General features: G+C 51.3%; 1 protein-coding gene and 1 long non-coding RNA gene across 2 annotated transcripts; both read left to right on the top strand.

The window, feature by feature from the left end:
• The first annotated feature begins 536 nt into the window (after positions 1-536).
• Positions 537-9,753, top strand: ASB1 (ankyrin repeat and SOCS box containing 1). Its single transcript, XM_084524090.1, has 5 exons — positions 537-675; positions 993-1,134; positions 2,885-3,187; positions 7,186-7,571; positions 8,476-9,753. The coding sequence occupies exons 1-5, from the start codon at positions 594-596 to the stop codon at positions 8,607-8,609; spliced, it is 1,047 nt and encodes a 348-aa protein (XP_084380216.1). The 5' UTR covers positions 537-593; the 3' UTR covers positions 8,610-9,753.
• Positions 9,754-9,878: 125 nt separating this feature from the next.
• Positions 9,879-13,787, top strand: LOC311438977. The gene is made up of 2 exons (XR_014694479.1): positions 9,879-10,870; positions 13,497-13,787. It is a non-coding gene; the product is annotated as an uncharacterized lncRNA (long non-coding RNA).
• The last annotated feature ends 605 nt before the right edge of the window (positions 13,788-14,392 follow it).

Consider the following 14,392-nt stretch of genomic DNA (forward strand, 5'->3'; position numbering starts at 1 on the left):
GGAAAAACAGGGTAACGCGATCATACAGAGCTTTGTGATTCTGAGCTATGGGTGAACCTTATCCCGCCTAAGAACACAAAATCCTTCTGATTTACAGCTGGATCAAGGCAGGTTTCACACACCTGGTCTGCACCTCTGCAGCAGGCGGTGGCTGTGGGGTTTGTTTTATAGGACCGGGCACATTTTCGGCATGTAGCCTGCCTCATTTTCCTCTGGGGAGGTCTCTACACCAACAAACGAGCTGCGTGCTTTTGACACTCATTTTTAGCCTGAAATCTAGGGGCTCGGACCGAGGCTGCAGTGTGGGGAGCAGCCCCAGGCTCCGACATTTCGCCTCCTGGGGGCCACCTCAGCTCCTGAGGCGGGCAGCTGGCAGCAGCCGAGCCGAGCCCCGCCGCCTCCCCGGGCTGCCGTGAGGGAGCCCTGGGGCCGCCATCTCCTCGGGCCGGCCAAAAACCACCTTAACGCCGAGGCAGGAAGCGGCGGCGGGCACCCAATCAGGCCGGCCCGAAAAAGGGACGGCCCCGCCGGGAGGAGGAGGAGGAGGAGGAGGCTGCGAGCTGCGGCCGGGAGCCGGGGCCGAGCTGCGGCCGATGGCCGAGGGCAGCCCCCCAGGAGCCGCCCCGGGCGGCGGGGACCCGGCCGCCTCTTTGGGCGCCTCGGGCGGGCACGCAGGTACCGTGAGGCGAGGGGAGACCCCGCGGGGAGGCTGGGGGAGGGCTTTGGGGCTGGGGATGTGCCTGGTGCTGTTTTGGGTTGTGCCTGGTGGTGGGCTCCCAGCACTCGTGTCACCTCTGCAGGTGTGTGGGGTGGGGTAGCCCCTCGCCTCCCCGCTCTCAGCACCCGCAGGGATGCTGGTGGCTTCGCCCAGCAAGGCAAACTGTTCCCCTTCATGCCCCTTGGTAGCCCTGTGGCCACCTTGGAGCCTCGCTAAGCTCTTCAGCACCTGCCTCTTGGCAGGACTCAACCCAGCTGCCCTGTCTCCAGCGCAGGTCGTAACCTGAAGGAGTGGCTGCGGGAGCAGTTCTGCGACCACCCCCTGGAGCACTGCGAGGACACGCGGCTGCACGACGCAGCCTACGTCGGGGACTTGCCCACACTCAAGAGCTTGCTGCAAGAGGAGAGCTTCCAAAGGTGAGGGGCGTTTCTCCCACCCTGGTGGTTTGCCACACGGTAACTGGCTTTGGTTATCCCCATGGGACCAAGGGGAAGCCAGGTGTGAGGTCTGACTTAACACCACTCTGAAAACTTTGGTTAATGACATCTACATCCAATGCTCACCCCACCATCCTCCTCCTCCCCACAGCCTGCTTCTCGTTTCCAGACCTCTCCTGCTGGTGGAAGTGCCCTGCTCCATTTTTACAGGAGATGTGTCTGGGGGGAGGCTGCGCTGCTCACCCTTGAAATCATCCCTGTCGGCCTCCCAGGAGGCCAGTCTCAAGCCAGTTTGTGAGCATGCAGCGTCCATGCACAAACTCTTTTCAGATCACGGTGGAAATGCAATACCTTGAAAATAGGAGTCTATGTATAATGGGAAAAACACACAAAAGGGATTAGAATCAAATATAAACCTGAAACACCCTGTGTTACAAAATCTGCCCAGTGCTAAGTCTGTGACCGTGGGGATGGTTAATTAATTTTCCTGCACCATGGAGAAAACTGCTTAGAGTGCAAAATGTCTACTAGCCTTAAAAAAAATTAATTTCAGCAAAAATGAGAATGAGCTAGCCCTGCCTTCTGCCACCTAGGTAGCTGTGCTGGGACTCTTTGGTCCCTTGGTCTGAGGTTTTGCCTTATTTTTATACCCTGCTATGTGGTAACCCTATTGAGCAGGGCCAGGCAGCCCTCTCAGGTCACAAGCTGAACCTGGCATCCTTCTGTGCAGGAAAAAGCAAAGTTTGGCAGGACCTACGGTGCCATCACACAGGTGGTGGAGTGAGCAGAGAAGTGACTTCTTTGAACCTGGTAGTAGGTTTGGGGTGGAGACTCCCAAACCTGCAAGGATTAAAGGGAGCTTTTTTATCAAAAGACTTCACAGCTGAGGGCCTGATGCAAGGTTTATATCACTCGTCTTCCTGAAACATGATTGAACAAAAACATCGTGGCATTACTCTCCTAGCAAATTGCCTTAACTGCAGCGTATAAAAACTGCTTTTCCCTGTACCAATTACGTGGGCTGGCGTGGAGTGAGCTAGAAGAGCAAATCCACCGCTGTGCTGGCTAAAGGGCACTTTTGCCTGCCTGTGCTGGCCTTAAAGAAATCCCTTCCTCTCTGCAGGGTGCTTCTGTGTTGCACAGAGACTTGCAGAGAACTGGGGACTGAGTCTGGATATTTATGGGATTTGTGGAGCTAACCTGAAATTTGGACGAGTATGACAAGTAGTACAGGTGATTTCAGAGGGGATCCTAGCAGCCTCCAGCCAGAGCCATGTCTTGTATAAATTGGAAAAAGCTTTTCTGCCAGCGTGGCTGCCTAACAAGGATGCTAATGGTCTATTCATGCTGTTCTGTTTATCATGGCTGCCCCTCCGAGCTAGCTCCTTCCTAGCAGGGCTGTGCTTGCGCTGTGCTGAGCTCCCCTGGATTTGCATTTATGTCATCCCATGGTGCCAGGCTGAGCACGTGGATGTACCAGCAGAGGGATACAGATGCCTGCGTGTTCAGGCATTTCTCTGCTCCTGCTGTGTCCTCTTTCTGTTTCCCTGCTGCTTTGACAACCTTCTGCCACTTTGGGAGCAGAATTAAACCTTTGTAGTCCCCTGCTCATTCACTTCTGATCTGGGACAACTCCCTTTACGAAGTGAGAAGGGAGTCAGGGTTTTTTAGGAGCATTTTGGTGACCGGGGGGCTTTCTCTAACCCTCTGCTTCTCCTTCCCACGCCAGCCGGATCAACGAGAAGTCGGTGTGGTGCTGCGGCTGGCTGCCCTGCACCCCGCTGCGCATCGCCGCCACCGCCGGCCATGGCCCCTGCGTCGACTTCCTCCTGCGCAAAGGGGCCGAGATCGACCTGGTGGACGTCAAGGGGCAGACTGCCCTCTACGTGGCCGTGGTCAACGGGCACCTCGAGTGTGCCAAGATCCTCCTGGAAGCCGGGGCTGACCCCAATGGCAGCCGGCACCACCGCAGCACCCCCGTTTACCACGCGGCGCGCGTGGGCCGGGCAGACATCCTGCGGGAGCTGATCAGGTGAGAAGTGGGTGCAGGCTGGGGATGGTCCCAGTGAGGAGAGGAATGGTTCTGACCTCCTTTTCCTCCTCCCCTTGGGATCTTTGGAGCACCCTTTCCTCTTTGTGTGCCTGGTGCCTCTATGGGCTTGGCAAAACTGGCGGAGAGGGGCCACTGGTGGGCGGGAGGGAGAATGCAGAAGTTCCCAGCAAGTGTCTCAGAGCCAAATCTTGCAGAGCATCTTCCCCCCAGCCTTCATCTTGACTGCCTGCTTGCTGCTACTCCCCCATGGCCAGCTCCATGCCCTGTTGCTCAGTCCCAGTTGGCTGAATTTACAAGTGAGACAGATCACCCACCCAACCAAAAATTGTTCAGAAACACATCCTTCCTTTGCTTAGTCCTGCTGCTGTGACCATTTTCTGTCCTAGGAGGAGAGGTGCTTGTCACCAGCACAGTCTGCTGTTGGCTGCCAGACACTCACCCCATCACTAGGACACTCTGTGCACCAGCAGCAAGTGGGCTCAGGGCTGAGCAGGAGGCTGTGTGAACTTGAGTTTCTTCCTCTGTGGTGTGCTGTGATGCTTCCTTTCTTCTAAATTGGAAGCTTTTTTGTATCAGGGATCGTGCTGAGCAACTATACAAGCCTTTGATGCCAAATAAGTGGATTATAGGGGGGAACTACAGGTTGTAGAAAGGAGTAGTAAAAGTTTAGAAAAAGTAGAAGGTTTATTTGGATTCACAGAGAAACACTCTCCAAGGAACCCCTTCAATGGCCATAGCTGCTAGAAAATAACAATGGAAAGGATTTTTGCTGGTGGGGAAATGAATTTTCACACAAGTGCAGCTCTAAGGATGCTGGCAAGCAGAAAGAAGAGGAGACCAGCCCCTTCCTTGCTCCTTTTTGTGCAAGCTGAGAGAATGACGCCCCCCTCGCACCATGCCTGTTGGTACAGGGTTCAGCATACGAGCTGCATTCCCGAGAATCTCCCCTGATATCCACTAAGGCAGGGTGAAATGTAGCAAATGGTATTTCAGCACATGGAGAGCTGATGCATTGATTTATGTGTCTACTCCTCGGGATACCTTGCCAGCAATATTAAAAGCAAGATTTTGGAAAACTTTCAGGATTAAAAATTAACTGGAGTTTGTCCAATATCTTTTTATTAGACGATGTCTCTCCCAAGGCTGCTAAGCTAATACCAAATTGTCAGATTGCCCAACATTTCAAATATCTTGGAGTACGGATTTCACAGATCTGCTCAGAGTTGCTTACTTTAAAATGCAGTCTTATGTTACAAAGCTCACTCAGAGATTTTCAAAATGTTGATCTAAAGGACTTGGCAGGGGGAACGCGGAGAGGAAGACACTTATGCTGAGATACAAGGAAATATCTCGGAATATTCTGCTCGAGAGAGCCTCAGTGTTCTGAAAAGAAAGCCCAGCCCAGTCAGGCTTGCTGCAGGTGTCTAAACATCACCTGGTTCATTTTTTATAATCATATGGCAGCACAATGGGGACTCCTGAGCCCTACCACAATTGCTGAAACAGCTAAGCAAGCAATAGGTGAAACTGTACCCATTAATAGTAAATACACGCGGGGTAGGGAATGGTGATCCATTTTGTAAGACAACTGGCAGAAATATTTACGGTTTTATTTCCAGGGTGTAGATTTCTTTCCCAACAGCTTGTTATGCGATCATGCTGTGATGGCGTTGGACTGCAGCACAACCGAGGGCTGACCCAGTGTACTGAGGATGAGAGGATGCTCTTGCCACACTAAAAGCAGTGAAAAAATCTGACAAATCGTACCAGTTCTTCAGGCAGGTACTAACAAAAGCAGCGTTGCGTGCTTTGCTTGGAAGTAGGGGTTTCTACAGATAATTTTGTCAATGATAATTAACAGAAAAGCAGAGGACTGGAGTGAGGGGCTACCTGCTGCCCGGTGAGACCCGTGGCTGTAAGAGGCAGTGGCCCCATGACCCTCCTGTGAAAGTTCCCTGGCAGCACAGCTGATGCTGTTCAAACACTTGTGTAGCCCGATTTTAAGAGGTGTCTTTATCTACAGGGATTGCCTGTGGAGAGCAGACACCTTTTCTCATTTACTCCCTGAATATGGAGTGATGCAAATGCAGCAAAGTGCTGCGAAAGTCTCCAGAAGGTGGAAAATGTCCCCTGAGTGTGCAGCAAGCGCCAGGCCAGCTGCCTGGCCTGGGGAGCAAAGCTTGGTCCTGTGGCTGGTCGAGGACCAACCTGCACTCACCTGTGTCACTGCAGCCTCACCCCAGCCTTCCCTTGCCTTTCTCCACCCCACAGGTCTCTGGAGATCTTAGCCTAGATGTTCTTGCTTGAGAAATCCTGTGCATAGGGGTAAAAATACGCTGCGTGCCATTTGCAGCTCTTAGACAAGTTTCCTCACTCCTTGTTCTATGTGTGCTTAATTTAAATGAGTCTGTTCCTGTCCTCTGACTTGAAGCCCTTGGTTAGGTGTATCCCGGAGAGGGACCAACCCCTACTGGGTTCAGAAAGAGTCGTGCTTGCAGTGAGGAAGAATTCATCCCCAGGTGGTTTCCATATTTGTTTTATTAACTGCAGGAAGGAATATGATGTGATATCTACGAAGACAGAAAAATCCAGTTCTCTGAATACGTGGCTTGCAATTTTGGGAGAGGGGCTGGCGGGCGAAGGAATGTTTTGTTCCTGTGTGGGGAAGGGACACGACTTGATCCGTAAAGCTGCAATGAAAACCAGCTACTCCTTAGGGGATCGTCTTGTCTTCCTCCTTGCTCCAGCCCAAGCTGCACGTGAAGCAGATGGAGCTACGGTGTCCCCACTGCTTGGGTGTTTCCCACCCTGGGGGGAACAAGGCTTACTTCTGCTCTCTCTTCTTTTGTGCAGCGTTACCATTTTTCAAATTCCATGCTTTTCTAGAGAGCAGCACTTGGCCTTCTTGCTCCCATTTTCTTGGCTGTATTCTCCACTTCCTCCTAAAACAAAAAAAAAAAAAAAAAGAAAAGAAAAAGAACCAAAGGCAGTAAGCCTTGTTTGCTGCTCTGTCAAACGTAGTGCCTCCTGTACTTCCTGATAAGAGGTAGGCCGTGGCTGCTGCTCCTGTTTCATGGTGCTGCTGATTTCCATCAAGCAGGGATTTAGTTTGCTCCCTTGGTTTAATCTGGTGTAAAATATTAAAATTTAAAACTTATGTTCAATGTAAAAGTTTAATCTGGTGTGAAATACAACCTGTGAGTTGAGTGGCACAGGATGGATGGGGAGAGCGGGAGGTCTGACGCAATTAGTTTCTATTTTTCCAGTTTCCTACACGCTCAGAATTGGCAGGTGCGTCCCTTCAGCTGAGATTAACACTGGCTGAATCTCTCTTTCCCCTTGTTGGGATTTCTAACGGGGTTTCAGCCATCCAAGTTCCTTCGGGAGCGGGATTTTGTCGTACACGTTTCACTGTTGAGCACTGGTTGCTGTTTCCATTTCCCTGCTGTTTGTGACAGTCAGATCAATCGCTTGTATTGCTTTCTGGCCTGCGTTACCCTGGTGGGGAAGTTATTTTCACTGCATCTCTTCCACTGAGTCATTTGGAAGCATCCCCTGCTTCCCAGCCAGCCCCTCAGCATCCAGCATGACGTGCTGCTGGCTCGGGGCTGAGCTTGGCACGTCCTTCGGGAGGGCAAGGGAAGGTGTCCCTCAGCTGCTCCTCCTCTGCCCTGAGCCTGTGCTGGTGCTGGCGGGGGAACAGCTTTGCTTCTTGAAGATCAGACCACGCTGGATCCAGCATCCCCGCTCCAACCTCTCCCTGCGGGTCCCTGGGAGGGAGGCGTGATGAAAAGCTTCCCTTGAATTTGAAGGTGAGTGAGTGAAGCCGCATTAAACCTGCCTGCAGACAAATTTATTCAGAAACACCACGGCCTTAATTTGATTTTTGTCTCGTTTGGTGTGTCAGTGAACGACAGGACACCTGCCAGGCCCTGTGGTGGTGTTGGGGTCCAAAGGGTTTCTCCTCTCTCATCCAGGTACGGCGCGGACGTGGACGTGAACCACCACCTGGCTTCTCGCGTCTCCAGCCTCTCCTTGCGGCCCCTCACCACGCTGGTGGTGTGCCCGCTCTACATCAGCGCCGCCTACCACAACCTGCAGTGCTTCAGGCTGCTCCTCCAGGCCGGGGCCAACCCCGACTTCAATTGCTGCGGCCCCATCAACATCCAGGGCTTCTCCCGGGGCTCCCCCGTGTGTGTGATGGACGCCGTCCTGCGGCACGGCTGCGACGCGGCGTTCATCCACCTCCTGATTGACTTTGGAGCCAACCTCAACCTGGTCAAAGTGGAGGCCTTGGAGTTCGACTCCACGGGAAGGGTCAAAGTGAACCCTGAGGCTCTGCAGGTCTTCAAAGAAGCACGTGGTAAGTGAACCCAGGCTCTTTAGCCCAACCTCTGACCACACAATTTCACAATTTTACCTTTTTTTTTTTTTATCTTTCTCCCAGCTCTTTTCCATTGCCTGGTGGTGTCCTCAGCTGCCCGAGGCAAGGTTTAAGCAGCAGGGAGGTGTCAGGGCAGGGCCACAGCCAGGTTATGGCATCTCCAGTCAGCCCCAGGTCTCCAGCACCGTGCAGATGTGTCCTCACGGTTCTCGAGTGACCCTGTGCTCGAGGGGTAGCTGTGTCTGGGCAGGCTGCTTGGGAAGTAAAGATGCAACAGTGGTAGCAGATGGAAGGAGGGAGCTTAGATGGTGGTGGAAAATGATGGAGAAAGGTGTTTTTTTAGAATTTAATGTCCTCTGGGAAGCAAATGAGTTAGAGAAGAAAGCCAGAGCCTCAAGCCCAAACATGCCTAAATTTACCTGCTGTTTATTTCTTTTTATAACAAAAGCAGCATCGCTTCAGCACGTACCCTGCTTCCAGCAATGGCAGCACCTCGTAAAACCACCAGGCTCAGCTGGTGAAGGCCGGGGCTTTGCACCAGGGTCGGAAGTGGGGTTTCACTCCTGAACTCCAGTCCAGAGAGACTGGGAAGGGATCCAGGATGTGGGATACAACCCCCAGACCCCAAACCCAAAGTTATTCAGCGTTGCACATGCCTGGGTTTTAAACCTGCCTGGACTTTTGCTGAGAGGAGGTGTGAGTACGGAGCAGGCTCAGCTCTCCCGCACTGCCCTCAGGATGCTGTGCAGGACATGGCCTCAGCGTTTGGAAGGGGTCAGTGGCTCCCCCATTGCCAGCTGGGGCTCAGCACGACGTGCATGATGTTGTCTTTCCCTCTTCATCCCCCTGTCCCTCACCAGTTCTTCTGCTTTCTTTCTTGCAGGCCGTGCCCGGAGCCTGTTGTCTCTCTGCCGCATAGCTGTACGGAGAATACTGGGCAAATCTCGTCTGGATCTGATCCATATCCTTCCCGTCCCAGACCCCATTAAACAATTTTTACTTCACGAACACAGTTAAAGGGCAACTGGCTGCTTTCTGGGACGGTTTGGTTTGCGAAACGAGTGAGCTGATAAAGCTGGGTGCCAACCTTAGCCCTACCCTCGCAGAGAAATACCGGTTTGCTCATGGAGTGCACACAATTCCCTGCGATTTTCCCCTTCAAATTCGGGGTGTGGTGATTTTGTGTGTCTGTAGTCAAGCCACCAGTTGTTTAACTGGTGACCTGTTGTTTGCGGCTGGTTGGGCAGCGAGGCCAGTAGGTGTGTGTGTGGCTGGTACATGAGCAAACGCAGTATATCCTGCAGCTGTTAGCATATGTCTGTCTGTTAGGACTCTACCTCTGTTATTGCTCCGTGTTACACACACCCTGGGTCTCAGAGGCACTTCTGCGTGGCAAATGTGTCTGTACTCGAGCCTTTCATCTTCCTGTAGCGTGCGAGGGAGTCTCTCCTTGCCTCGGTGCCAGTGCTGGTTTACAACAGCACCGCTCTCTTCCTGCTGTCAGTACCTGGCCTCTCTCTTACCTATGGACTTTGTGGTTGCTGCTGTAAAAGTGGGTGTATTTTCTTCTTGCCTCCTCTGGTGTGAAATGCATCAAGTTTCCTGTCCGGTGGCTGTGCGTTACTTGGAGAATTGTTACCCGTGCCTCTGCGTGCTGCAAGGTAGCTGCTGACTTGGCTTTCCTCCTGTAGAGGCCCCGTCATAACCGGTGGGAGAGTAGCAGGACGTGTAACCCTATCCCCTCCGAGCCCTCTCGGCAGACCACCAGCTCTGCTGTGGCATCTTGGCTCTCCCTCCAGCGCTGTGATGGACGAGGGAAGGGTTGGCCAGTCCTCCTCCCCACGGCCTAGGGCTGGGCCAGGTCTCAGGAGCGCTGCTGTAGCATGAAAGAGAAGACGTGGAGAGAAGAGGAAACGTTATTTTCACCCACGGAAACTGAGAGCCACGCGGCCCGTGCTGGGGCGATGGGATCCCCGTGGTGCAGGGACGAGGACTGGGATGCTCAGGTGAAGCCAGAATGTGAACCTGAAAGATTTCTGGGGTACTTTCGGGAAATGTAATGGCCAAACTCACCTCCTGGTCACTGTAAGTGGGTTTGCGTATTTGGGAGTGACCAGGAGCAACAGTGGAGGGGTTGCTGAATTAAACTGTTGTGCTGCTAGCGGTTGGTGCAATGCCTGTGAGTGTATCTGTGTGATTATGAAGAAAAGGACACCCAAAATTCTCTCTAGACTTCCTGCTTGCAATATTGCAGTGGTGATGATGTTGCTGAAGGGCCGGTAGAAATTCCTCCCTGTTTTTACTCCAGATCCCAGTGGCAGCGTGACCAGGCAGCACCCTCCCAAGTCCACCTAATGGGCCTTTTTGTTTGCATCCTGACTCTGTCAGCACTGCAGGGAAGGGAGAAGAAAGGACTTTTTTTTAATCTTTTATCAGGGAATTAATAGGCAGGGAGCTTCCCAATGCAGTGTTGCATCTGGCAGAGCTTTGCCCAGGCTCCTTTGATTCCTGGTGCCCCTATGCTGCTGTTTTCCCTCGTGTCACAAGCTCACTTCTGGGCGTCTTGGGGTCAGCCAACTCCTTAGAGGTGAGACATAGTCATTGTACAGGAAACATTGTCAAAACAGCAGCTTTTAGAAGGGCAGAGGTGAGATGGTCCCTCCTGGGTGAAAGCCCAGGCAGCGAGTGGTACTTGCTTCAACGTTTCTGATCCAAGTTTTTCTAGTCCTCACATTACAAACTGCTTTTTTGGACCGTGTTTCTCTGCCAAATGTTCTTTCCATGCCCATGGAGTTGCCAAGGGTATTTTTTAGAAGTAATTTAGATGTTGGGGATTTATTTATGGTATGGTATTGGGGAACTGTTGCTGAGAACTGGGTTAAGCATGGGGTGACAGTGACAGCAGGACAGGCCCTCCTGGGAATGAAATCCTTCTCCAGCTGCTCTTCTCCTTGACCTTCTGTGGTAACGGGGAGCTGGGTTTGTTTAAGCTGCTTTGCATTTTGGCAGTTTCAGATGTCTTTGGGTAGATCTGGTTATCCTGGCTCTGTGGGGTTGGATCCTCACGGCCACCCCACAGACTGAGCACGGAGCCCCGCAGTGCCCACGCTCCCTTCCCACCTGTGCCGGCCTCTCCCTTGCAGGTCCACGAAGGGACACTTAGAAAGTTGTCCTCCGCAGAGCTTCCACCAGCAGCGTCTTACCCTGGATGAGTGCTCCGCTTTTAGATGCTCGTGGAATTGCTTCACGCTTCAGACCAGCTGCTGAGGGAGGAGGGGGTGAGTTGCATATCTTTTAGTTGGGTGTATCTGCTTTCAAATACCTGAAGAAATTTCGAGCAGGGAAGGGAAAGGTGAACAGGGCTTGGCGCTGGTTTATGAGATACTTTTTTTTTCCGGAGGCATTGGTGAATGCAAGCTCACAGCTCAGTTTCTGGCCCTCCCCCTGGGATACGTTTATGGTGGAGTTTGATAAGCAGCAGTGGACTTTTTTTGTATATTTTTATTATCTGCTGCAGAACACGTGCCTTTCCAAGGTGCTTTCAGAGAAGGAGGAAGGACAGGAAAAAAATGGAATCTCTGTTTGCTGTTATTTCTATTCCATGGCCAGGCTTGGAAGGGCAGCCAGTGTCCAGCTGGCCCCTTACATTGCTCTGCTCGTTGATTTTAGGACAAGGTGGCAAAATTTTCATTGCTGGGCACCGTTGAGAAAAGGCTGAAGCGTGATGGCTGCACTCAGTGCTCAGATAATTTCAGAACCCTCATCAGATGAGATGTAATGGCAAGGATATGTAGCAGCGGGCATGCTTTCAAGGTGAGAAGGCAGCAGTGTTGCATTGTTTCCTTTTCAGGCTTGCAGATGGTTTAGGTTTTCACCGTACTGGGGGCCAGGGCAGCCCATGAGCGTGTTGCCTGAGAGTTGTGTGCTTGCTTTATAGACGTGTTAACATGCCTAAAAGATGCAAACAGGTTGTAAAGCCTCTTGTCACCTTGCTGGTGGAACCATAATGTTTTGCAGGAGCACGGACCGAGCGTGCTCTCTAGCTCCAGTGTATAGAGGCAGAAAATGAGGGAGGTTGTCTTGAGAAAATGCCACGGAAACAGCTTCTTTGGGTTGACTTTTTCCCTCCCTGGTTTTTACTTGTTCACGTGGTTTTGCAAACCAGTTACACGTCAGTGCCTTTTGGGAGAAGGTAGTGGGATGGAAGCGGAAGGCGTACGCCCCTCTGGGGAAATCTGGCTCCATCTGGAGTGAGCTGCAGAGAAATGCCAGTGTGCGTGGTGGAGAGTGGCCCAAGGAGATTCGGGGCATTTAGCTGCTACAGGCGTGATCACTCGGTGCCCGCTGTAGCTGCAGCATGTAGTTAGAGCTAAGCCTCTGCAGATCACCTGTTAAATTTTTTGTTGCCTTCGGTTTTTGATTCACTGACTGTTGTGTGCTTGATGGACACTGTCCTACAGCATTCTTGCGGATAGCCAGCCACTGACACCCTACCCAGGCCAGCAGCTGCAGCCATATCTCCATGCTCCCCCCCAGAACCATGACTCCCATGTGAGTTGAAATGAGAAAAGCTCTCTTTCCACGGCAGAGTCAATATTTGGTACTGATACGCTTCCTTCGTAGGTCCCACTGGTAAGCACAAGTTATGCTAGGATGGGAACTCTGCCCTCAGTTAGTTTTTTATTCTTTATTTATAATTTGAGATATAATGATCATGATGCTCCAGCAGCATGCTGAACTTTGTGCGTGTGGGTAGTCCTTTTGACCTCAAATCTGAAGGACGACACGGTTCTTCAAAGCCAACCAAGGTAGCGTCCAAAAGGTTCCCCTGACCATGAATATCTCAAGCTCATGGTCCACAGGTCAGAGGAGGGTTCTCCCAACCCCGTAGCAAACCAGCTTGAAGTTTCACAAGCACTTGGACATCAGCAGAATCAAAGCTTTGGAGGAAGCCAGCCACAGGAGGCTTTTTGTGGGACTACCCATCCATTGCCCATCTCAGCTGAGGCACTGTGCCTCCTGCAAAGCTTCCAGCCTTAAACCTGAGTGGTCTTTCCTTTTGGCTTGAGGGACTGAAGGGTGCCCAACTCAGTAGAACAACTCACAGAATATTGAGCCAGAACTGTGGAAACTGCTGTTGGAGTAGTCCTGGTGGTCAGTGGTTGCTGAGGCTACCTAAACCCAGCTCTGCCTAAGTGAAATGGTTTAGTACACAGAATATCTGGAAATTTCATTGTAGAGAGGTAATAATGAATCTTAAAACAGATTTATGAAGTTCCGTAGTGCCACAACCTTTATTTTCTGACTGTCCTCATCCTTTTAAACCCAAGAAACACTTGTCTTCCAGTATGGAATCCAAGTAATAATGTGTGCATATTATATTTTCGCACTATATAAGCAGCGTTTATTTTTGCCTTAATTCAGTCTTTGCCATTTCCTCCTATGTAGCAATGCATTCACTTTTGTAAAAGCATTCTTTTACGTGCTGTCCATGAGGCGTGCTCAGATAACACCAGTAACACAACTGTGAAGTCACAGGTGGGAAATTAAACAGCTCTGCAGTGTACGTCCCCTCATTTGAAGGATGCCTGTTACGGTTCTGCATAATATATTAAGTGTGCATCGTGTGGCCTTGCTGTAAGTAGGTGTGGGATGGGATGACAAGGTTTGGAAAATGGTTAAAGAACCACAACAGATCTAGAATAAGCAAAGCAAATCCAAAGGAGCTTTTTTTTCTTGTGGGCTTTCTTTTTGTCTCTGTTGTATTAGGGGATTTTCAGAGTATGAAATACTGGTAGCTGGCCTGGTACGCAAATATAATTTCCTGCCATTTGGGAATTTTGCAAAACAGCAGAACAGCATTTATAGGGTGTGTGTGTGTGTGTGGTTTTTTTCCATCCCCAGATTCAAGTAAAGCACTTTTTACACCAAAACCAGCCTTTGAGGTACAGCACCTCTTCAGCCGTTGTTGTTCCAGTGAAGCAAGCAGTGTAGCAACCTGCCCAGGATGGAGCAGAGGCCCAGGACAGCCAAGTGAGTCCCACTCCAAGAAGCACCATTTGGTGGTCTGTTGCTTTTGCCCGGGGTAGAATGGTTGTGCACAGCAGCAAGATTAGATCCAAGAGCAGACTGGAGATCTCCGTGGTGGGCCTGGGTCTGTGTATAGCTAAATAAAGATGTTCCAGTGCAAGAGCATGGCTGTCTGCCTAATCATTTACCTCGCCATGGGAAGGGGAAGTACTCCTGTATGCAGCAGAGAGCAGGGACTGGGATTGCAAGAGCCTGTTTTGTAGCCACTGGAGGGGGCCGGAGAACCGTGCTGCCTGCAAGTGGGTTACAGGCAAGCAGGCAGGGACTGGGCTGGGGTTTCCTGCACCTTTGCCACCCCTGGACAGTTTTCAGGAGAGATACTTCAAATAAATCTGAAGGTAAACTAATGTGAATGTGCAGAGGAGCTCGCTCTCTGGAGCCTCTCCCTGCCGAATCCACTTTCACAAGCTCATGCGGCACCCTGTGTCCCCACTGCTGCTCTGGGTAGCCCGCAAGTCTTGTTGTCCCACTTGGTCCTTCAAAACCAGCTGGAGAAGGTTCCTTGGATCTCTAATTCCTGCTTCTGCTTTCTTTGTATCCATCTCTGGAAACGTAGCTCCTCAGTTTGTCCTGGCATGGAAGTAGTCCGAAGGCAGGGAAATTCCTTAGCGTATTTTGATTCCTGTAACTTTCATTTTTTCATTAGAAAAATCCCTATGAGCTTGAGCATTGGGCATTTCTGATGGGTGCTCTGTTCCAGGGATTAGCAG

The sequence above is a fragment of the Aythya ferina genome (assembly GCF_964211825.1).
Source record: "Aythya ferina genome assembly, chromosome: 6".
Classification (NCBI taxonomy): Eukaryota; Metazoa; Chordata; class Aves; order Anseriformes; family Anatidae; genus Aythya; species Aythya ferina.

What these genes read in the sequence shown, in the direction of transcription:
- ASB1 (XM_084524090.1), top strand. Translation starts at nt 594, where the DNA reads ATGGCCGAGGGCAGCCCCCCAGGAGCCGCCCCGGGCGGCGGGGACCCG. An exon ending in CGCCTCGGGCGGGCACGCAG is followed by an intron (nt 676 to 992) that starts GTACCGTGAGGC and finishes TCTCCAGCGCAG; the next exon opens with GTCGTAACCTGAAGGAGTGG. An exon ending in CAAGAGGAGAGCTTCCAAAG is followed by an intron (nt 1,135 to 2,884) that starts GTGAGGGGCGTT and finishes TTCCCACGCCAG; the next exon opens with CCGGATCAACGAGAAGTCGG.